Raw genomic sequence first — 26,192 nt, 5'->3', positions numbered from 1 at the left:
TTGCCATTAATTATTTTTTTTTTTTTTTTTAATGGAAATCAATAATTCAGTTATTATAATGCCTGATATTTAATATACTAATTATTAAAATTAAGTGCACATTTATATATTATTGTAATAATATCTGAAAAATATTAACACATTTTTTATATTTATTTTCAATTTTTTATTTTGAATAAAATTATTTTAAATAATTTATAAATATTTATATTAAATATTTCATACATATTCATATTTTATACTTAATACGTTTTTATTCATGTATTTTGCATTTTGTATTTTAAAAAATGTTATTTTTTATCATTGTCATTGGTTATATTATCACGTTAATTATTGACTGCACGAATATATAAGTTCAGTTGAATGAAGTTTTTCATACTACGCATCTCTAATTCACTTTTATTTTTTTTTTTTTTAAGAAATTTAAATAATTTATACGATTTATCACTTTCTATTACTGATAGTGTGATTAATTTTATTTACTAATAAAAATACAAGTATTTGTAGTTTTATAAAATCGTTTTATTGCCACCATAGGAAGTATTATTCGTTATTTATTAATTTTTAATATAGATAACTATACTATAAATAATAATTTATTTATCCAGAAACTAATTGCTTAAATTTAAACATATAAGTACATACACAACAAAAAATTATCTAAATATATTATAATGTACACATAGTGAATTTTACACCTTTAAATTATTTGCTATCGATTACTGTCTAAATTTAAAAAAATTTAATCTATTTTAAAATATAAAGTAATAATACATTTTGAATATTACATTATAATTATTTCCCGTGATGAATAGGTTATGTTGTTTTGATTTTTCTTGTCACTTCTTTGATGTAACGTTTAATAAATAACATAGTGCTATAATATTATACGAAACTTAACTACTGATTACATGCTTAGTAAACGTTTGTTTTATTGTTTTAAATTCACTGACAATGCTGTAATTGTAATAATTAATAAAAACAATTTATTAAAAATATTTTATAAGATTTATAATATGGAGTTAGATAAATTCGTTAACTATATTTTATATTTATATGCACAATAATTGTTATTCATCTAACCTGATACTAAACTCGGTCTCAATTTTATAATCATTTTTTAATTTAAAAAAAAAAAACCATTTTTTTTACATTAGTAAGACGGAGACAACATATGCGGATACGATATCCTCTTAAAATGCCTTGTTTCTAAAAGAGCCAAAACTCACAACAAATTTTTTAACAGCCGTCTAACTCGCCATAAAAATCTCTTAACCTACGAATTATTATCTGAAATCATCCTATGCAACCCAAATAAAAGAATTAAAAGGCAATTAAAGGGATATTGTTATTTGCTAATCTAATTAAAAATTTTACCATGGCATAGTACTTCTACTAGGAAACCTTTACAGTCTGTTTCATCTGTCATTTATCATACTTTCTAAATCCATCAATTGTTTTTATTATTTTGTAACAAGTTGAATAAAAAATTCTTAAAAAAAAAAGTACATAGCTTTTTGAATAAAATCCAAATTATTTTTTTATTTTTTTTTTTTGTCATAATATAAATATTACTAATATCGAATATTGTTTCCGTTACCTATTTATAAACACCCCATATTCAAATCAAAAATAACAAAAATTGATTGACACAACGAGGTTAACTCTAGTCTATAGAGCACTGCCTAAAAATATTATATTTTATACTCAGTACTCACTCCATTTATCACCGTAAACTATTGGACAAGATCCATATTGCACGAATTTTAAAAATTGCCCCTTCGGCATAATGGTGCTCCTCATATTATATATAACTAATGCAGAACCTTTGACACTTGGCACGCGTGCATTTACATCAGGCAATACAGTAGCGCCCCCTTCAAGCACGTCATCCATCTAAATTTTTAAAAGATTAAAAATTAGAATAGACAATTAATACATTTCTAAATGTGCCAATAAGTATTAGTAAATACATTAATACTTTCTATAGTAATATATAATAATATTAAGCTAATATTAATAGCTTTAAAATTTAAAAAAAAAATACTATAAAAATTTGAAAAGTAGAAAATGTATCAACAAATATAGAGTAAGTTCGGTTTTGTTCAAAAAAATTTGAATTGCTAATAATTAAAAATTAAAAAATTAGACTCTTCTTCCCGTTTAAAAAGTTTTTTATAACTCATGATATACTATCATACAATGCTGGCCAGTAACTTATCTTGGGACACATTGTATTTAAAAAATGTAGATAAATTAAATAGAATTATTATATTTGATAAGAATTATGCATTAGCGTATTACTGATTGTCGGATTAACATTGTAATTCTTTATTGATAGGTAACTATTATTTCTAGATTCTATGAGTAAAATAATTGTTTTTATATTTGTTTTATCGACTGCTTTTTCAGTACTACTGTAATATAGTGATCATAATAATTATATTTTAATCATAATTTAATGAAAAGTACAAAAATACGTTACATGGAAAATAACTATGGCATCTCGTCCTTTGCTGTTAACCAAATGATCATCGTCAATGTACTTAGTATGAGGTAAGTAATGACCACCGACACCATAATTGGTAACGATGTATTTGTCCACAATGTTTGTCGTAGACTTTGAAGTAATCTGGGCAAGTCTATCGTTAATTGTTTCAAATACTTGATCCTCGTATTTCTTAAACGATGCTACTTTTCTAAGGGATACATCTTCGTTTGTATCAGTCGACAATTTTTCCAACTAAAAAAATAAGCAAAATATAAAAGTATATTAATATTATGATGATTTATGTTCAATAATTTACTAATGATTAAGATGATATTATGTATATACATATTTTTTTGTTTCGATTTTACAAACGTATCTATGTCATATAAAATTTGCGTTCATCTGAATTGATTTGTGTTATCAATTATAAGTGTTTTAACTTAAAAGAGTGAACTGATCTGTTTTATAATTCATAACACTTTACATACTTATACCTCGTCTAAAAAATAAAATATCTAAAAAATCTGACGTTTAAGCACAGATAATATTCTTACTATTAAGTTTAATAATAGGCTAATCCACTCTAATATTAAAACTAATAACACACGATTAAGATAAATGCAAATATGACAAATGTGTTATGCAGTACATTTTTAAAACGAATACAGAACATGTATAAGTAGCGTCCTCTTAATTAATAATAATTATTATAAAATAACACAATGAGTAATTAAACCCTATTAAAATAACAATTATAACAATAAAACTAAATTTATAAGTGGGTATTATATAGCCCACTATAACTCACTACAAAAGCTCACTTATCTAACTGAAAAAATAATCATTTATTATATAATAAATATTCCTATCAGACGTGTCGTATCATATGAGGGAAAGCAGCGATCGTAAAAATATTTAATATATATAATTTTTAAGTCCTAATTCATAAATTGTATATTATATACGTCAAATAAATTAAATTTGTAAATTTAATTGATCTGCGGTAAATGCTTTATATTATTAGTTTTAGAAAATGCAAGATTTATAATGCTTCCCCCATTTGTAGAATTTACTTGAAGATATTCCTCGTGGGTAAGTACGTATTTTATACTTTAAATGCTGGCACGTATACATTCAAGTCTAAATTTAATCTATGTTACCCAATAAATACATTAACCATGTATATAATGTTATCTTATTAAAATTTGATGTAATTATCATAAAGTTATAGTAGAATTATATTTTACCTTTGGTATCGCTAATTCTTTTATCCTTTTTATTTCGTTGTCATACAGGACGTTATGATACAGCTTCATGCTTGGTACTAACAATACGATTTCTTCACGTAATGGACCAATCATCAAATATTTACAACCTCCATGATAGTAACGGCATTTCAAATTAGAATATTTATAATTCATCGTATTCATACATGCAGTTTTGAAATAACTCACTTCTTTTTCTGAATCTAGTTTCTATATCAATTATACACTTAATCATTTATTTTATTTCGATTGAAAATTCATTAATTTTTTAGTATAATATTAATACAGAGTCTTCCAGAAAAATTGGAAATGTTGAAAGTAGTTTTAAAATATAGAAAAGGACATAAGGTTAGCCATAGTAGGTTGTCAACACAATAACTGCTATTTAGTAATAATAGGCCTGTGGATTAGTATAGTTTCCGTTAAGGCTTTTGCAAAAATCACAATGTTATGTTAAGTTACGTTATTGTGTATATAAATGGACACTATCTCTCTATATAATTTTCAAGATATGCTATTTTTAACCTTTGAACTCCTATAATGACATATAATGTTTTATTTTTTCATTAAAAAAATTATGAATTGTAAAAGAGTTATTTCATACTTTCCCATTTTTTCAGAAACCCTTATATGTATATAATAATCTTCAGTTGATAACATAATTTAATTTGTAAGTTTTAAGGTTTATGTAGTATTAATGTATTTACTTATTGTATATTTAGTTCAATATTAATTGGTGTACCTAGTACCTACACATTACTTTCATGTATAGTGGAGATGTTGAGTAAAAAAAAAACCTAACTTTTGACCTACAAAAAAAAAAAAAATAAGGCATCTAAAAGTATTTAAAAAAATAAATAAAGTCAATTGGTAAATCCAATGGCTTAGTTTTGCCTAAGTTTATGTATTTTTATATAGTCATATAATGCTATCATGATACAAGCTATCACCATGATTGAAACTATCGCCAAATGTAGACCCAACATAACACGTGATAGAAAGTATAGAACGTTTATATTTCGCTTATAAAAAATACTACACAATTTAATCTCAAGTCACTAATGACAACTCAAATGTACTTTTTTTAAGTAAATTAAATTATGTGGACATTGGAATTTATTTTATTTTTGGATTTTTTTCTACACTATCTTTGATTGTGCAATAAGTACATTAAATATTATATTTGAAACCTCAAAAGTATTACTTGATGACCCATGGATCCTAACAAAGAATTTAATTGTGTTCTTAATAAAATTTAAACGAGTGTTTCCTTTTTGTTTATGTATTAGAAAAATTTGACTTAGGAAAAAAGGGGGAGCATAAAAATATCAACTGATTAGTATAATACTAAAATGCGCTTATAACTTATAGATAATACACATATAAATAGTATATGTACATTATTATTAATTATACTTATAATACAACTATATTAATATATATAATATATTATTTATAAAAACACATGATATATTTCATTTAACACTATAGTATATTTACTTGAAGTGAATACGAGTAGAACTTTTTATCATTATCGTTTGCCGTGTTTCGTTTAAAGACGTTATTTCCATTCCACACTGTGTATCTAATATTCGTTAGATTATCATTCATTTCGTTATTTTCCATCAAATATTCGTTTAATATATCTACTGAACAATTAATGTCACCTAAATTTGATTTAGCATAATTATAATGTGTCTAATTTTTCGTGCATGACTAAAAATTTTAGATACCTAATTCACTACTTACTATAATGCTATACGTGAAAAAATATAGATACTCACCAACTAAGTAACTCGACCAAACAAATTGTGTTATGTATGTAGTGTAATCAACATTTAATCTATCACTGTTTTTTTTGTATTTATCATAGACTTCGCGAAACCACCAGTATGCACAATGATATTCAGCATTATCGTAACATAACGATGCCATATCATAACAATCGTTAACTAGAATTTGTACATCAAAATATTAAAATTATAATACATTATATTATTACTAAGTATTTATCATTACAACAAAATCACTTTCGGTATTGTATATCCGTGCGTGGAGGTTTTTATTTTTAAATAGCGATTAAATATTTGTAAATTATTATATTTTGTTTATTCTACCTAAATTTAATTTACCTATTGTTTGAAAATCATATATTGTAATATGCATTAATGATTTTGTATTGTAGCATTGTTATGATAAGATAAAATATTACCTAATATACTTGATGGGCGTTTATGCTAATAAATAAAATAATTTAATTAGATTTTTTGTGAACTGAGTACATTCTGATTTCAGATTTTTTTTCCTAATTATGAAATTTTATCTTTAATTTAAGTTTTATGTTAATATTTACTATGAACCGTGCTTTTTGATCAAATACTTACTTCTTTAAAACTTTAATTCTTATTTTTAATTTTAAAATTTTTACGTATAAAATATAATTAGCACGAATATTATGAGTACTGGAGTACCTACCTATCTTATAATGACTCTTTTTCCATACATATACTTTTTTATTACATCAAAGTTAAGCGTTTAATAATTAGTTTAACCTCTGCAGGTATTATTACCTAGGCATATGTTATAATAAATAATATCTATACAATTTTATTTAATTTCTTAAGTTACAATAATTTAATCACGTGATAGGTTGGTATACCGCTTGCTAATCATGATTTTATATTATTTTGTTAACTTATACGTAGATATTAAATTGTTTGTTGTAGTTATTACCATCAAGCGGCTGGGATGTGTGACCACCAATGTTTCCATTTGCTATTTCGGACGCATCGAGTTCGTATATAATCTGTAACCTCCTTATAGCTTTTAATCCACTGATAATGTTATCATTAGTCACTGATCCATGATTGAATTCTCCTAAAATAACAAAAATATGCTTATACCTATTGCATACATGAAGGAGACTTGATAATTGAAAATAAAACAAATTTAAAACTAAATAATTTTGATTAATTCAATAATATTTAAATGTACCAATTGTAGTTGTTTGTGCCGTTTTATTCTTTAATATTTCCCAGTCACTTTTAATGCGTAGAATTGTTTTGAATGCATTTATTGAGCTCTCTGTATACGACTCTGCCAACTCTCTTTCATTTTGTTTCTTTCGTTGATCTATAAACCTAAACATATTCAAAACTTACAAAAAATTGATTTTAAATATATATTTATCCTTTTTGATTTAATTTTTATTTACTTTCTGATATTGTCTAATCTTTTATACTCATTTCTGATGTATGTTTCAGTCTCAATTAAATATCCGATTTCCAAGTTAAACAGATCATATATTGAAGATAGTGAGTAATGCCAATTACTGCCATGGCATAAGTTAAATTGAATTAAATATAAAACAACAATAGTTTTCTGTAAATTATACATCATTTTCATCAACGATAAATTTTATTACATACACAATATACCAATTAGTTACTATATATTCCTGACAAACATAAACTACTCGTTTAATATGTTTCATGATTTTTAAAACCACGCATGTTAATAAATCTGTACATGAAGTGTTTGATTAGGTGTTAATACAATAAAATATAAATTATTCTGGTTATAAACTAAGTACTAAATTATTTTAAAAATGATTTAATACTAACATTTAAATTCATTATAATGATCATAATGTTATAATATATAATCGGTATTATTTTACGAATTTTAGAAAACTGATTCTCATTGTTTAAAAATAATTAAATTAAATGCATTCAACAGTAATCAAATAGTTACCAATCTCTGACTACTAGATACTATTTATAAACTACAATTAATAGATCATTGACTATTAGAAATGTATTTTGTGGTATTAACTATTGTAACCTATAAGAGATTTTGAATATGAAATGTATTATATACTATTATTATAAAACAATTAATATAAATGACAATATTATGATTTTTCATTCAGTTATGTAATTAGTATTTCGTATATATTATAATATAGTAACTTTGAAAATACAAATTGCAAAAAAAAGTTATTTATTAAGCCACTTTATCTTTTGGAATTACGTTGTAAAATTACTATAGGCGTAGTGAGCTCTATAAATTTTTTAGAGGAGGAGAGGCATACAATCTGGGAAATATCTTTTTTGTAATAAGTAAAGTACCTACACAATATATTTTATCAGTTTTTTTTAGAAGCGCTAAACAATACTTTTGTGAGAAAACTTTGACCTCTGTCCACCTTATATGTGCCTATTTGCATATTAATTTAAGATTTATAAAAAAATCCAAAATTATTCATTTCAATTTATTTCAAATTGTTTTTTTTTAATTTTCATCAAATTTTCAATAAATAATAATTAGTACTATTTTACAGAAAAATAATTTTTATTCTTAAAATTAACATTTATTATAAGTATTTAACATAATACTTACATTATGTGAAATATAAATATAACATAAATATCTAATGAAACGTAATAAAATGTATTACTATATTTTAAATTATTTAGTGAATATTTATGAAATGAATAAAAGTACAATTAAACAGTATTCATTATACGTAAACTTTATAATATTTGTTATTTGAATGGAAACTACAATGTTTATATCTAACAAATTCAACAATATTTCTAAACTATGGTTATTATTTTATTATCTTGCCAAGTATAAGCTAAATTTTGTCCTTCTTCATACAATCCTTTTGTCATAACTAAAAATTATAAAATATTAGTTACAAACTACTGAATTTAGCAGCATAATAGTAAAATAAATTTAAATATTTTCAATTATTATTGACTAGTGCTGGGTAATAAATTCCTTTTATCGAAAATACCCAGTTACAAAGTTCTGTCAAAATTCGTGGGTCCATTTTTAAGAAAAAATTAACAAACATAAACATACCCAACCATTGCTCAGGCAATTTTATAGGTCATAAGAGTAATTTTGTCATTATATAACTGTTTAATTGGAAATTGGAAAGTTTATTTGATCTATATTATGTTTTATGTTATTTTTTTTGTATATTCAACAGTAATTTATCCGAGATTTACCTGTAGTATGAAATTACTCACCCCATTTATTTCCTTTCATCACAGGACAACCTCCATGAAGAGTGTTACTATTTACAGAACCATTATTCAAGTATAAGTTTTGCCAAACTAAAGCTGATCCTTTACGACAATGTGCAACAAAATTTATGTTTGGAAATACTGTATACCCATCTTCAGGGACGTCAGTCATCTATAAAAAATGAAATATGTTTTGGCCAATGTATTACATATTGAATCTAATAAATAATTAAAAATAACGAACGTAAAATAATATGGTGACCAATCTGTTGCCATTCAACTTAGGACCCTAAAAAAGAAATACAAATTAATCTTACAAACACATTAATTTAATAAAACATAATATTTATTTATTATGTGGATATAAGTGTTATTAAGTATAAAATACTAATATTTTAGTTTAAAACACAATAAACCAATAATAAAAAAACGTGATTTAGAAGCTTACAACATAATTTTAAAAGCGGGGCTGTTTATATAAAAGGGTAAGAGGAATCTATCAGATTGAAAACCTATATAAAATATAATAATAATTATACTTTATTACTGTTTAAGTATTAAAATTAAGTACAAATTTCGTAAGTAGGTGTATAATAAAAATCTCGTACGTCTGTAAATGCATCCACGTGTTCAGAGAAATGACCGCCTAATCCGTAATTGACTGCTTGATATCCTTCGGCCGTATTGGTCGAATACTCAGTAATGCATTCTATTCGATCATTTAGCTTTCCAAATAGCACCGGGTTTGAATTTTCCGAAAACCATTTGAGCTGACCCAAACGTAGGTCATCAACCAAAGCAATCTTACCGTTAAAATAATACGCTGCGTCGATCAACTGTAAAGTGAAACATATAAAATCATAATTTCTGCAGCTGCAGCAATCCAGGATGTTTTTCATATTTATTACACGATATTATTAATATAATATCATATAATATATTAGTTTATGCTATAAATTATAATTTAAATTCTACTTGGATATTTAGTTAATCCATGTTGTAAAATCACTTATAACGGCCCTTGATCATGCACGATATTTAATCCCATAAAAAAAAACAATATAATGTAACATATTAATGTCATTACAATAACATTATTTTAAAAATAATTTGTAAACACGTGTTTTTGAATTTTTTTATCGTCTTTGTAGTATTTTATACTTGCTTAAATGCACGTCTAAGTTAAGTGTAATACATAGGTGCAGTCTTATACAATAGTGTACCGCTTATTATTGTACATAGGTAAATAACTACATTTTTTTGATAGATATTTAGGTATAATACTATTGTATTGTAATTATGAAAAGCATCTTAACACAATGAGTATAAGTACATAGTGTGCATCTAATAATTTACTTACATCTTCGGATGCCATTTTTTTAATAATCTTAATCTCTTCGTCGTAAATAATGTCGTGATAGAGTTTAATGCTTGGGTTGATACTGATATCTTCTTCTTTGAAAGGCATTAATGTCCAATATGCAGAATTTTTCGTTTGATAACGGCATTTAGAATCGAACGTTAACGGTCTCACAGATTTACCTGTCCTACATAAGTCGCGGAAATTTTTATATCGACCGAGTTGTTCAAAATTCTATATTTAATAATACAACAGTAAGTTACAAAAATACACACATCATACATACGTTCATATATTCAATTAAAACGAACGTTGAACATAATATTATACATAGGTAATTAATAGTTATGAATTATTATTATTTAAAATTCTTACATCATATACATGAAATATATCTATAGATTGTATGTTGACATCACGGATGTTTAATGCGTTTTCCATTAGAGAAAAATGTTGTGCAAAATATTCACTAGTTTCTGGATGACTTAGATTACTAAAATCTGATAAAGTTTCAAAATTAAATCCTAGAGAAAAATAAAGACACTTTTTTATTTACATTCTAATACAACTTTTATATACTGTGTACCTACCATAGATAGGTACATAATATATTTAATATTTTGTTTTCAGTACATAACTGAATTCTCATTTGTTTTTATGAATAGTAAATAAATTATTAGTTACTACACAGTGATGGTATAGGCGGACAATGGTAAACTCTCCTGAGTTTCGGATCAACATTATGTTTTCCAAAAAAAAATACGTAAGTTCTACCGATTTTTAATGTTTATATAACATTATAAAAATGAAATTTTAATGTATATTCAATAAAGCTAACTTTTTTTTTTAATTTATAACTTTATATTTTGATTATAATTTAATCAACAGATTAAGAAATTGACTTATATTATTATTGTTATTAACATTTTTTAAATTCCTGTTTTCATATTACTATAAATATTATGCTTTAATAACACTCTTTATAATGTGTTAACGAAGTATTACAAATTCGGAAGAGTTTACATTCATCTCACACAGAATCGGATCTAAGGGTGAGAGGAAATCTACAAGTAGTACTGAATTAGACCAGGGAGAGTTTATGAGCGCACTCGAATTGCATACAAGACAAATAACAAACTTTTTTGAATAATTTGCATCCCGGACACAATTCATATTACCTTATCACCTACAGTTAACTTTTTTAAGTGATTCTTAAAGTAAGGTTATTAAATAAATTTTACAAATTTACATTACATTTATAAACAGTTTCCAAATCCATCAATATTATTAAAAAAATCTCATTATACTCTCTTTATCTCAACAGTAAAAAACGTCAACAAGACATTCTATAATCATCTACAATTCAATCTTTAAAACTATCGCTAGCCTCTTGATTTCAGAACTCTCCGTGTCTACTATTCCAGCTGATACCAAAAGACGCCTAAAACAAATCTGGTGTTGTGACCTACTATAATTGACCTACCTCTTCTCACTCTATGTCATCAAGTTCCATTATTCTTTGAAGAGTTTAATTAATTTATTTTTTTTTATCAACCTTTAAACGTAATTTGTGCTTATTATTAAAATATATGGGTACGTGTTTAGATGAGGTGGATAAGAAAATCTGTTAAATTTCTAATAAAGAGATTCGCATTTATGATTGGTGGTTCTTTAAAAGCTTGAGCTTTTTCTGCCTATAAGCCCAAAGGTTATTTAATATTAAATCTTTGCTGATATATGTATCCTTTATACAGTTTAATTTTGAATAGATATCTCGCCTATGTACTAAATTTGCTCATTACTATGAAAACCCGTATAACTACTATAATCCTTAATATTGTTATTGAACAAATAAACCACTAACAACTAGTTTCATGTATGTTAATATGAAATATTTTATTTAATATTGTTAATTTAATTTCATAATAATAAATATTTTTACAAAAAGTAATGATGTATTATTTTAAATCAATCTGGAAACCACCAAGAACTACTAAAAAAAATATGTTTAATAATTCAACTAAACCCTGAGAAATTAATTCGTGTTACTCTCATTTTAAGATAAGATTGGGACGTAATTCGATGGACTAGTGTGTACTGGAGTTTAAATTAAAATCGAAAAAGTTTACAATTGATCGTGTAGGTACACCTGTAGACATCGATGCTGCTTTTATATAATGATGTAATTTGTCTATGTCTACACATTTTGGACGATCCATCAACCATTTATTATAAGTTTGAACAGTCCAATCTATAACACTATATGTGTCATATTCCTCAAAACTATATTTTGACATGACATAACATTCGCAAGCTAAAAATTAAAATCAAAAACATTAATAATCACTCAAAAGTTAAGTTTGAAAATTGTAAGTATATTAATACGTATATTGTATAAATTATTATAATTTACTCGTATAATAATGAGTGTCACTCTCATAGCACTTACCATCCATTGGGTCACCGATAGTCCGGTCCTTAAATTTACCTGCAGCCATGTCGGATGCAGGAATGGCATACACTTTTTGAATCCTTCTTAGAGATCGATACGCTGATTGTATATTTAATTCACTAATAGCTTTGTGTTCATCAAATTGTTTAAATACTGTATTTTATGTAATCAGCAATAAATTATTAATCGTATCCAATACTGTGGTATAATACATTAAATTTAAAAAAATATATATATTACCTTTCATTGAATGTTTATTACTCATTAGTTTTTTTATTTCGGATAAATTGTTATATACCCGTGACATCAATTTTATACTATCGATGTGACTAAGTATATAAGTATCTTTCATAAATGAATAATTTATATACCAGTCAAAAATTGGAGTTATAAAACTAGAAAAAATTTAATATTACAATATATAGCTTTACATTATATATTACATGAAATTATCGTATTCACACAACATGCAATCAAGTCAATAATTAAAAATAAGTACAGTGTTAATGCTGTTGGTATTTTTCAACATAATATATAATATGATATATTATATATAAATTATGGGTTGGATTCAAGACAATAATTTCGAATAACTTTTTTTTTTTATATATATATAAATAAGTGAAAAATATAAATCTATTTTATTTAAAAAAAAAAAATAATAAAAAATGTTCACCGCTGTAAGTCATTTAATCGCTTTATTTCCAGTTTTAAATATTCTTTGGTCACTGCAAATTGTTCGTCTTGTAAATCATAGAGATGCCTTAAGATGATCTGCGATGAATGCCAATTTATTCCATTTACAAACATACTCGTGGAAAGAAAAAACACTAAGTATCTTAACATATTTTTGTTTTAGGTATGTATTCACTCTATTCATAAATATGATACGAGTATAACTCCGAGGTGCGTTTAATGACTTCGAATATATATATAATTTTTTTTTTTAGGACCATTGCTAAGTAAACATAATATAATTTATTGTGGATGAATGGATGATGAAGCCAGTTGATTTATTCGAAACTATAACATGTAATAACATAATATACATACCTGTCTATCTATGTATTATTGTTTATATAACATAAATGTTAAATTATATAAAATTTAAATATTGTAAAATTTGTAGACTAGTATTAATTATTTCACAAGTAAACATGAATAGGTTGTTTTTAGGTATGTTAAAAATTTGAAATTATATTATTTCTACTAGATCTTTTGGAATCACGTAATACGTACAAATTTGAATATTCAAAATCAATAAAAATTATAACAATTATTACAAAAAAATTAATTTTTTATGAATTTTCAATTTGTACATAAGTAGTCGATATACGCGGCTATTGTAGGTAGTAAATCTAATTTTAAATTATAAAACAATAAATAATAATGTATAGTAAAAATTTGAACTATATAAATATGTAAATATACACATCAATAAGATAATTATTTTTTTAACAATACTGATTTTACATACAGCATTAATAATGGAATATCAAAACATTTAAACAGAATAAAAAAAAGCCATAAATTATTGTACATCAATCTATTAAAACACTTTTAAAAAACACTCATCATAATTTAATCAATCCTACTCTTATACATTTTTGTTTTTTAACTTACAATAAATTAACAAGTCTAAGAATGGGTGTATGCAAAAATCGGAAATACCAAATTCACAGTAAAATAATAACCACGAAGCGTTAATACAACAAATACAAAAAAAGCAAGAAATACAAAATACACGAAAACTAAATATATACATAATAAACATAACTTATCTGTTATAATATCTAGGAGTATCTTTATCAATTGTATTACAGTTTATATAATTTGAACACAATTTACCTTACTTTTTTTTTTTTATTAAATAAAGTTTTACTGAGGTTTGTCATCTTAACATATTGTTAATTAAATACATATTATTTTTTTTATCATTTGTAAAATAGATAACAATTAGTATTAGTTAGAATGAATATTAGTGATACAAGATACTATCGACTAAGTTTTCAAATATTTACAAATCATAAGAAAATTTAAATTAAATATAAGATATATAATAGTTATGAGTTATGACAACAGGTCGTGAGGGCGTCTGACCTTACTTAACCAGTTGAAAATGTAATTTTATACTTAATTGATACGTGAATAAATGTTATACAATAATACTACAAAAATAGAGTAAAAATAAATTAAATAAGAAACTATAAACCTCAAATATATTATTTCATTATTATATAATTATTAAACGTTTTCATTTATTTTTCCAATCATAAGACAAATATTGTCCTTCTTCGTACAGCCATTTAGTCATAACTAAAAAATATATAAAAATAGTTTATTAAGTATTGTATTTATTGTAATAGTTTTGCATTTACATCGCTCTTATTTTAATAGTATCATATAAATATTACACAACTTATAAATATCAATATACATCATTTAATTTCATTGAACGTGTTTCATAAAAAATGTTTATGATTAATAAAATAAATCTGTAAATGTGTAATATAATTATTTAAACACCTATTTAAAATCTTTAGTTATAAATTTTGCGATCACGTGTAAAAAATTTCCGAAGTTTTAAGACTAACTATTAAAGATAATATGTATCTAATTTATAAAAATGTTTTAATGCTCTTATCTATTAATAAATCGTATTTAATATAGAATAGATATTTTACGTTAAATTAAATGTAAAATTAAAATTACTTTGTTATAAAAACTGCAATGAAGTACACCATATAAATTTTCTAAATAGGTTTCTATCATTATTAATCGTTATACTCGTATTTTGAACTAATTTGTATAGAAATCTCGAAAGCCTTGAAATCTAGTAACTAATCTTGATGATCGTATGAATTATAGAAAATTAAAACGTATAGTGTAGTAATAATGTAGATTTTTTATTTAATTTTCATCTTCTTAATGTCTATATGAACTATAAAAATAATACTAACTCCATTTATTTCCTTTCAATAAAGGACATGACCCATGAAGAGTTTCATCGATTAATTCTCCATTAAATATATTCAAATTATGCCAAACCAACGCAGCTCCTTTTTCAGTAGAAGCAACAATATTTAACTTAGGAAATGCCGTATATCCATCGTTTTTAACATCAGTCAACTAATAAAATAAAAATTAGTTTTTATAATTTATATTTTATATACTTGAGCAAAAAAAAAAAAAAATGACGAACATAAAATAATACAGTTACTAATCTGTTACCTAATTCCATATTTTCCTAAAAAAAAAAAATTATAATTAAACAAAAAAAATAAAGATTAAATGATTAAATATAATGATTATAATGTAATGATTTAAATGGTTCAATATTTTATAGATTAGGTATCAAGTTTGATGGCGTATGGAATATGATTATATACTTCATATCATATCATATTTTTGCTCGATATTAAAAAAAAAAATAATATTAAGTTGAAATAAATATTATTATTGTATTACGTATACAATTCCTTTTTGAAACGGATCATGATGTGGTAAATAATGACCACCTAAACCATAATTAACTATTTGATATAGTTCCGCTGTCTTCGTAGAAAATCCGGTAAACGTTTCTATACGAGTATTTAATGAATCAAAATATTCAACAGCATCGTAATAATTTATCCAATAGACTTGACCTGAACGACTTCTTTCATTTAATGTACTTCCGGTGGCAGCTGCAAGGATTCCTGCATCTCTCATCTAATAGAATAAATGATTAAGAATTTTTTTATGCTTAAAATAATATACGTATATTATAATAAATAATAATATCTCTATACTAGAGATGTACGAAGTATTAGGATTTTTAAGCCAAATATTTTTAAGTCAAATCTTAATTGTAAAAGAAAAGAATACATTAAATAATGTAAATGTATCATTTAAAAGCATAAGTTTTCCAATTTTAATAAGTATACAGTTTTAATAAAATGATATTTTATTGATTAAACTACAAACCATATAAACCGTCGATAGGTATATTTATGATAATTATTTTGTAATTTAATAGGCATATATACCACATAAAATAAATTTCTAGTTGAATATAATTATTATTTTATAAAGTAATTATTATAATTCGTATTTTAGATAAAAACAAATATATTTGAACCTTTAAAATTGTTTTAATGTTTGGTTAGATTTGAATTTATTGGTCTCGTTCAGCTTATAGAACAAAGTTTGAACCACATAATAAGCTTAATTTTAGTGAGAAATTAAATAGAGGAGGGTAACTGCAATGTTGCTTGTTCCTGTGTAAATTTAAAAAACAACTTATACATACACATATATGCCCTCAATTTTAAAAATAAACAATACAATTTAAAAAGAAATAATAGAAAATTGATAAAAACTTTGAAGAATAATTAAAAAAAATATATTTAGTCTGACACTGACCATTCAAATGAAAAATAATTTTCAAAAAAAATTTTTAAATGGCCAAAAAAATTTACATGGCAAATGCTGGATAACACAGCTATATACAATTTGTTAATCAGAAATATCATCTATACACCAAATCAGACAACCCAAAATATTTTTTATGCACACGTGTTACGTTAAATATTAAAATTGAGCAACCAAATTTAACACGGATACATTTTAAATGGACAACGAAGTGCACGGGGAAAATTAGTGTAGTAATAAAATTAATATATAAATATGTATAAAGGGTGATAAAAAAATTTCAAAACAGAGAAACAATAAGATTCATACTGAGCTAATAAATATTTAAGCTACAATATAAATTATACAGATGATTAATGATATTAATGATAATTATTTACATCATACTAAACAACTTTATACGTTTCTATCATTTTTTACCCCATCTAGGTTAGATAATAACAGTCATTTATTTAAGCTATACTATACTTACGTTTTCCGAAGCCATAGTTTTAATTCTCAAAATTTCGTTTTCATATAATACATCATGATATATTTTAATAAGTGGCTCATTATTAATATCTTCTTCTTTAAAGGGCATCAATATTCGGTAAAATGAATTTTTCGTTTGATATCTGCATTTTGAGTATTTTGTTATTGTTCGTGATACCCCATGTTGACATAAATATCTAAATTCGTTTTCACACATTCTTCCTTCCAAATACTTTAAATCGACAAATTAAATTTAAATTCTTTATTTGTAAGTTTCATTATTATTATTCTTACATAATATACTTCAAATATATACAACGCTCTCTTCTTATCTAATTCAAATAATTCATTTTTTATAAGATGATAATATTGCAAAAATTTGTCAGTATCTTTTTGAAGATTGGTTGATCTATTTATATGTATTAAATTCATAAAGTCAAATCCTATAAAATTATTTTATTTTTAGTTATCCATATACAATAATGTAATTTAAGTTTTTAAGCGGAGGCTAGAGAGTATATTATTAGTATTAATTTTATTAATTTTTTTAAATAATTAAAAATATTCATAAAAATGACTTAGCTATACTATTTATGCTAATAAAAAAGTTTATTAATTTATACATTTGTTTTAATTTTAAATATAGCATTATAATATTAATGATATTACATTTTTTTTTCAAACATTTATCACCTGTATAAATTGATGATGATACTATGTAGAAATTTAAAATATCGGAATCTACACATTTTGGTTGACCATCACTCTCCCATTTATAATACGTTTCAACAGCCCATTCTATGACGCCATACATATCGTTTGCCTTTGAACAATACTTCGCCATGACGTAGCATTCGCATGCTAAATAATTTATACATTCGATGTTGACTAATTAATGAAAATACTGAATATAATCAATTGAAAATGAAAAATATAACTTACCATCCATTCGATCGCCAATGATTCTGTCATTAAATCTACCTGCCGACATGTCTGAAGCAGGAATTGCATAAAATATTTGTAGTCTCCTCAATGCTAGATGCGCTAACAATACATGATTACCACTAAGATCTTTATGCTCGTCAATTTCTTTTAATGCTGTTTATTTATGTATTTGTGAAATATGATTTATTTTTTAGTATAGTTATTTATATAATATCTATTCAAACATGTACATTTAATTACCTTCTATAGATAATTTATTTTCTATCAAATCTTTAATTTTAAAAAAATGATGGTGCATTTGTTTCATCAGTCTAGTAACATCCAAGTGATTGTATAAAAAGTCTTTGTTGGTTTTTTTGTGGTTACGCCATTCGTATACTGTGTTTACATAACTTAATAATGCAGTTAAAATTAATTTTAAAATGCATATACTTAATTTATTATTATATACTATAAATAATGAATAAACGTACCATTTAAAAACATAAATGATATATTATTATACTCTAGATAATACAACTTTTTTATATCATGATAAATAATCAGTATTCATATTTATTAATTAACTAACATATTATAGTATTTATAAAATTAATTTCATAATTAGACGTCGTTAACTTAAAATAATTCAGTAAAAAAACAACTAATCAATGTACTTAAATACAATTTATAGTTTATTTATTTGAAATACAGTGTTTCTTTACTTTATAAAATATATCAATCATATATCTAAATAAATGAGAATATTGGAAAATTTCTTTCTTAGTTTAATATATTTACTTTTTCAATTCTTCCAAGCGTTTTACCTCCAAATCCAAGTATTTATTTAATGCATTAAAATGGTCGTTTTGCAGATCATATAATTTCGATAATATTATTTGTGATGTATGCCATCTTTGTTCAGCTTCTATAAACATCAATAACGAAAACACAATGGCTAAATATGTAAGCATATTTATTAACATACACTCACAATAATACTTGCGTATTGCTATCGTAATAGTTTCAACTATAAAATAGTAAATTTAATTATTTGAATATAAAGTACAAAAATTATAGATTGTTCAAACATTTACATTTTTACATGGCATATATTTATACCCATATGTACTAATGTATGTGCATGTTCTTTTTTGAATTAAATTTAATTTATTAGGCAATATTAATACCTATACGAGAGAATAACAAATAACAATTTGTAGCGGATTACTTGTACAATAATTTCATGTGGTACCTATACATATTATTTTACATCGAATATTTTTATGAGTTATAACTATATTATATTTATCCTTTAAAAATGTCATTGTAAACCTAAAAGTTAAAATCCATTTTAAGAGAGCCAGTTTTATTTATACTGCTCTTCAATAGTCTCAACTTTTCTAATAAAATATTAACAAAAAAATAACATATTAATTTGGAAAAACTAAAAATTAATTGGCAATTATTTACAATATAATAATAATTTTTATTTGTGGAGAGAGAAAACTATAAATAAATTTAAAATTTGGTTCTCGAAATGGTTTTTAAAGTTGCTAAATAATTACACACAAATTATATTTTAAAATTAAAACCAAATAAATAAAATTATTAATCTTCATTTAAATATCTAAATTCCTTCAAAAATGAAACTAAAATATCTATTATATTGTTTATTTAAGATTTTTAGTAGCAATATTAATGACTTATTATTTATTAAAAACATTGTATTCAATTTTCAACCCTGAACTAAAGAATTTGAATATTTTGTACATTTCAGATTCTGAGCGAAACGTTGCATGTATTAATTTTTTCATGATGTATTATTTTTTATATATATATATATGAGTACATGATAAGTTATAGATAAAATGCTTCGATTTTCAGAACATAATTATGGATATAAAATTGGATTTAGTTTGTTTTTTAGAAATGCCTTAAAAATTACAAGTTCTTATTTAAATAATTGGGAAAAATAAACAAAAAATAAAGGAAAAATTTTAATTTTTACATAAATCCAATTTTTGACAAAATCGATTTTGTTTTTTGATTTAACACAAAAACAAATAACTGTTGTAAATACTTGAAATTTTTATATTATTTTTTTATTTACGATGAAAATTTCAATTATTAGTTTTAAACTTTTAATAGGCAAAAAGGATTTTCAATTTTTTTAGTTTTTATTTATAATAATTATCAATTAAAAATTATTTGCTTGTATAAAAATGCTTGAAAATTTAATAAAAAAATCCCGAAAAATTATTCTATTATATCTGTGTAAAAATATTAAAATACATAGATATGATTTTTTATTTTATGAATTTTTTTATGATTTTGTCAACATTTTTTAAAAATAGCAAATTATTTTGTAAATTTGAAAACTTATTACAAGATTCTTCATAAGTTGATTTAGTTGTCCGTACTGTAACCATAGAATCTAAAACATCTAAAGAAATGATTATTTTTTATTATATTATATAGGTATTTAATTAGTTAATTTATTGATCACAAAATATTAGTTATTATTATTATAAATTACTAAATCAATTGATTTTGGTCTGACTGGTCTGTACAGTGTATGTTGTGATTTGTGAAGTGTATAATATCATTCAGTGGCGTATTTTCCAACAAACAAAGTAAGCACGGGTTTACAGCGGCAATATTTTAGAGGTGGCAAATTTGTGTTGAACCTAATGGTATTTTTTCTTTTACAAATCTGTAAATTTTTGGAGACAAATTACATGAAATAAACTTTACACTTTTTTTAAATTTTCAGAACTCAAAATATGTCAATTACCTATTCATCAAGTTTCTAAAATAAAATTGTAGATAAAAATTACAGGAGCCTTTCCAGTATCACCAACGTAGTTGCCGCCACGTAAATTTGTGGTATTTTTATAATATTTAAACTAGATTTTGGTAATGAAGGTTAAGATAATCAATATATCATTCGATACTGACTCCACGTGAAGCCACTTTGATTATTTTCTTAGTACCTACCCTATGAAATAATAATATTATTTTTAGTTATTAAAATACATCAAGAACTATTGAAGGTACAGCATGGATAAAAATAGATTTAAATCATTGCATTTATTAGCAATAAAGACAAAATTAATCTTGATGATGTAGTTAACGATTTTTGCAGCTCAGAAATAACGCTGAAAGCCATTGAGTGTGTAGATGAATATATTTTTATTCTACATTATTAACGTTCTTAAAAAAATGTATTATTCCACAATCCACAGAGTAGCTTTTCTTTTTTATTAGCACACATTTTAATATATATATATATTTTTTTTTTGTACCATACATATACAATACACGAGTCATGTATTAATACTATATTTTTATTTCATATTTATAGTTTGTAATGTTTAAAAAAAAAGCCAATACATATACCTTTTAACAATATAGGTACCTATTTCTTATAATTTCAATACTATATTATACTTTGATGATTTCAAAAATAACAAAAGTTCTTATCAAAGTATGAAATAAAATAATTTATATTTATACCTAAAAAGACAGAAATTTTTTTTTTTGTGCTTACAACGGCACAGTAGTTAAATCCGGCACTGTATACGTAGGTATAATGTACAACGAAAACTTACCTAATATTAAAGAAAAAAATCTGAGGCATATCAAAGTGCACTGTACCAGACGTAATTAAGTTCAAGGTATACCTACGGTAACTGGTCATCTTGAAATACACACTCACGTGGACGGTACGGCGCGGACACGAATGCCGCTAAAGCGTGTTTAATCTGTGCGTGACGACCGCTTGACGGGCGCCGCGTGGATACAGTCGGCGATATTGTGGGCCGATGGCGGTGGTGACGACCGCGTGGCGATGACGTAGGTATACGCGGGTAATGTGCCGCGGAATCGGTGACCACCGGGACGACGTTACTCGGTCGCCGCGAGAGTCCAAAGCGTAAAAGATGTAGTAAGCGGACGGTGAAACCGGAGATGCGCACAATAATTATAACGAACTGCCTATAGCCACGTGTGCATCCGGTCGCCGACTATGTCACACGCCTGTTCCGCGCCCGAAAACTGTCGCGTCATCACTGCTGACATTTTTATTCCGAGGTCACCCATTTTACCCTGCACAGCGTTCGCCGTCAATCAAATCGCTATCAGAGTCGTGGCGCTACCCAGGCCGCATCATCGCCCGCGCGCGTGGATAACACAATATATATATCGCTGATGCCACCCTGATCGGTCGCGCCAGTAGGTACCTACCGCTAGCCACGGCGATTTGTTATCCTGATTGTAAACAATATTTAAGGCCACCGGCATCACACCGCGTACATCGTCCTCACTGCAGCTCTGCCATTTCCATACAAGTTCGATAAGTTTAATCGTTGGTACTTGGTATAGTTGATTTTGATACAGTTTAGTCGTGGTTAAGACCAACTTATTGTTCGATTTTATAACGGAAAAAAACTTTTGTATTCGTATTGTTTGTTTTCGTATGTCTACGTGTTTTTGCCTCGGTGATGATTTAAAACAATAAATCAGAGTGCATCCCTTTACTTTTTATTTCTGTATCATAAAACATAAGAGTATGAAAATATAATCCATCATCTACAACTTACCTGTTTGGTCTGGTGATATTGAGGTTTATTTATTTTTTAACTCAATAATAATTTAGTCGTTTGTTTTTTTTTATTTTTTTGTTTAGTACGACATTACTTTTCGTATGTATGTCATCTCATTAGTATATAGATACGTCGTAAAAGTATAATCATTGACTATAAATATTAGTACCTATCGTTATAAGTACTATATGTCTATATATAATCGATGGTATAATGAATGACGAAAACAGATATCTGCAGCAGACGTGATCGGGTTCAAGGTATACCCGGTCACTGGTCATCTCGGAATATGCACGCTCGCGTGAACGGTAAGGCGCGGACGTATGCCGCAACCGCGCGTTTAAACCGTGCGTGACGACCGCTTGACGGGCGCCGCTTATAGATACATTCGGCGATATTGTGGGCGATGATAAAGCATATAGTTACGCGAGTAATGCGGAAATGCGGAAATGCGGAATCGGTGGCCACCGGTACGACGGCGTTACTCGGCCGCCGCGAGAGCCCAAAGCGTAAGAAATGTGGTCGGCGGACAGCCGAACAGCAGTCGCGCATGATAATATTATCATTATGAACTGCCTGTCGCCAATCGCCATGTCCGCATCCGGTCGCCGACGGTGTCGCGCACCTGTCCCGCGCCCGAAAACCGCCGCGTCGTCACTGCTGACGTTTTAATTCCAATAGTTCAATCCAAGGTGACCCGTTTTACACCGTACAAAACGTTCGCTGTCGATCAAATCGCCATCAGAGTCGTCAAGTTACCCGGGCCACGCCGTCGACGGCGCGCGTACCGCTGGTACCGCCGGGCTATACCTACTGCTAGCCACGGCGATTTGTTAAACATATTTCACCTCTTCCGGCGGTTAATTTTCTCGGTAAAATTACCGAAGTTTGTTGAGGTCAGGCATATATGTTATGCGCTCATCGGGCAATATGCAAATTACACTGTTCGATCCGTTATCCCAATCATAATAGCATTATTCAAGACCACTGCGATAACACATCGCGTACATCGTCCTTTCGGCAGTACTGTCATACGAGTTCGATAAGTTTAATCATTTGGCTAATATTTTAATATGGTTTGATCATAGCCAAGACCAACTGTTCGATTGAATAACGAAAAAAAAAATCTTCAATTCAATAAATCGACAAACGACAGGTCTACTCTATTAATTCAAAATTATTTGACATTTTAAAACCGTTTTCAGGAAAAAGGCATCTATACTTTCGTACATCACTCGTACTGTCCGAACGGTAACCTATAACCGTCTTACAGATAAAATTATTTTGTGTTTAAGTATCACGCGAACAGCTGTAGCTATCTACCTACTTTTTTAAATCGCTACATGAGACGGCGGAGTCACCGTCCGCGCGTAAGTTTGGATTTATAATAATTAATAATTATCAGTGATATTTACACGTAAAAACTGAACCTGAGTATGTTATATCCTGATATTATACGCCTTACATTACATAACCATAACATATTATATTGTAATGTATATATGATATATATATATATATATATATATATATATATATGTTATATGAATGCATTTGTTTTAGAATTGGTACAGTGAAAGAAACGTACCTACACAAAATCGTGCAGACGAAATCTCCTCGATTGATATATAAATATAAAATATAATATACTCATATATTTTAATATTTATCTTTTGTAAATAATTTATTCAGGCAACAGCTGTTTCTTGCCAGAAGATTGATCTATACGCGCGCTGACACAGTTTGATCCGTTAGATTCTTTAAATAACCAGCCCACAAAAAACAAAGTTTCACACTTTTTCAGTTTATATGAACTGAATAAACTGAAAATATTTAAATACAGTTAATTGATTGCATTCAAACAGCAAGTTCAAACTATACTTATTTATAATTAACGATAGTAGACATTAGCAATAGCATTGAAACTTAAATACAGTCTGTAATAGATTTTCTGTACCTAATTGTGTAATGTTTGACATATTTTAATATCATACGTAAAATACAACCAACAATATTGCTTTAATTTTTGTTTGTGTAAAAATTATTTTTTTTTTTACTAAACTAGCTTAATGTATTTGATACGTAAAATCAATCATAAGTCAATGTATAAAGAAACCTCAACAGAACTTACTGTTTTAAATATGAAATAATAAAAATCGACAACTAACACTGATTAAACAAAAATTAATTGAAGTAAGAGTCAATTTATTCAAAATATACTGTAATATATCATTAAATTGACTATTTCAGCTCAATTTTTTGTAAAATAGTTTGAAAAATTTTTATTTAAAAAAAATGAATCTACAAATTTGTTCTCTTTTATTAATATCATAAACTCAACCATTTTTAAGTAATAATGAAGAGACTACGATGCGCTCAAAGCTCCATAGGTAATAGTATAGCTTTTAACTGAGTATACTTATAGTTAAAATGGCCATCAATTATATTAACACTATTAGTTTAGTTCCATTCAACACCGTTTGTGTCCACAAGATTTTACCACATGCATTGCATGAATAAATAACCTGAGTAAATAATTGTGACACAAACAAATGGAATTATGACACATGATTGTATCCCTACATGTAATATTTCGATATTTGAAAAATAGTTTGGAATACAGAGGTAGATACTAGTAAAAAGTTTTTTTTTGATGGCCAATAAAAGTACAAATGTTAATAATAAATCTAAAATATCTTTAAATATTCGTTTTGTTAAAAATGAACCAGTTAAACAATTTATTGGTACCTACTGTAGATTTATCTTAATCTAAAACTCTTATAATTGACAATTGTAAATACAATAAGTGGTAAATTAACCAAATATAATTAAAAGGTAGAGCGACATTCCACTTAACATTCCAATTTACAAACATCATAAACTCTAAAAAAGAGGAATTAGGTTTTTAACAAAAAAAAAAATCAATAGGTGGCTGTGGGCCGTAAGAGAAAAAAAATTGTATATTTTTACTTTTTTTAAGCTCATTATTTCCTGAAATCTCATCTAAATGAATGGGCGTTATTTGGAGGGGGGCATCAGAGTGTGCGGTTGCACTCTCTACTTTTAAAATAATACTAATTTTCCTACGCCTTCTGAGGTAATGTTCAAAATTAAATCTTCTTAAATGATATTTTTATTCTTATTTTCACATTTATCAATATTGATATATCAAC

At 25.8% G+C, this 26,192-nt stretch overlaps 3 protein-coding genes across 4 annotated transcripts; all 3 read right to left on the bottom strand.

The window, feature by feature from the left end:
* Positions 1-821: 821 nt before the first annotated feature.
* On the bottom strand, positions 822-7,203 carry LOC112598561 (prolyl 4-hydroxylase subunit alpha-1-like). Its single transcript, XM_025345081.1, has 9 exons — positions 6,971-7,203; positions 6,751-6,896; positions 6,490-6,633; positions 5,541-5,708; positions 5,257-5,423; positions 3,739-3,966; positions 2,486-2,743; positions 1,719-1,896; positions 822-957 (listed from the first exon to the last, which is right to left on the bottom strand). The coding sequence occupies exons 1-9, from the start codon at positions 7,159-7,161 to the stop codon at positions 932-934; spliced, it is 1,506 nt and encodes a 501-aa protein (XP_025200866.1). The 5' UTR covers positions 7,162-7,203; the 3' UTR covers positions 822-931.
* Positions 7,204-8,318: 1,115 nt separating this feature from the next.
* LOC112598552 (prolyl 4-hydroxylase subunit alpha-3-like) lies at positions 8,319-13,512 on the bottom strand. The gene is made up of 10 exons (XM_025345070.1): positions 13,281-13,512; positions 12,845-12,999; positions 12,602-12,757; positions 12,302-12,466; positions 10,528-10,676; positions 10,153-10,386; positions 9,401-9,628; positions 9,037-9,081; positions 8,796-8,964; positions 8,319-8,434 (listed from the first exon to the last, which is right to left on the bottom strand). The coding sequence occupies exons 1-10, from the start codon at positions 13,448-13,450 to the stop codon at positions 8,355-8,357; spliced, it is 1,551 nt and encodes a 516-aa protein (XP_025200855.1). The 5' UTR covers positions 13,451-13,512; the 3' UTR covers positions 8,319-8,354.
* A 1,309-nt stretch (positions 13,513-14,821) lies between these two features.
* Positions 14,822-19,491, bottom strand: LOC112595623 (prolyl 4-hydroxylase subunit alpha-2-like). Of its 2 annotated transcripts, XM_025340902.1 has the most exons (10): positions 19,214-19,491; positions 18,674-18,825; positions 18,431-18,586; positions 18,182-18,349; positions 17,783-17,931; positions 17,490-17,720; positions 16,073-16,315; positions 15,807-15,851; positions 15,565-15,733; positions 14,822-14,920 (listed from the first exon to the last, which is right to left on the bottom strand). In XM_025340902.1, exons 1-10 carry the CDS (start codon positions 19,396-19,398, stop codon positions 14,859-14,861), a joined length of 1,560 nt encoding a protein of 519 aa, XP_025196687.1. In that variant the 5' UTR covers positions 19,399-19,491; the 3' UTR covers positions 14,822-14,858. The 2 variants fall into 2 exon arrangements, with proteins under 2 accessions (XP_025196687.1, XP_025196695.1); XM_025340910.1 differs by lacking the exon at positions 15,807-15,851.
* Positions 19,492-26,192: the final 6,701 nt, after the last annotated feature.

Source organism: Melanaphis sacchari, unplaced genomic scaffold, assembly GCF_002803265.2.
Source record: "Melanaphis sacchari strain LSU unplaced genomic scaffold, SCAv2.0 Contig0_pilon_pilon, whole genome shotgun sequence".
Classification (NCBI taxonomy): Eukaryota; Metazoa; Arthropoda; class Insecta; order Hemiptera; family Aphididae; genus Melanaphis; species Melanaphis sacchari.
The sequence above is the reverse complement of the archived record's forward strand: the minus strand, read 5'-3'. Positions and strand labels throughout refer to the sequence as shown.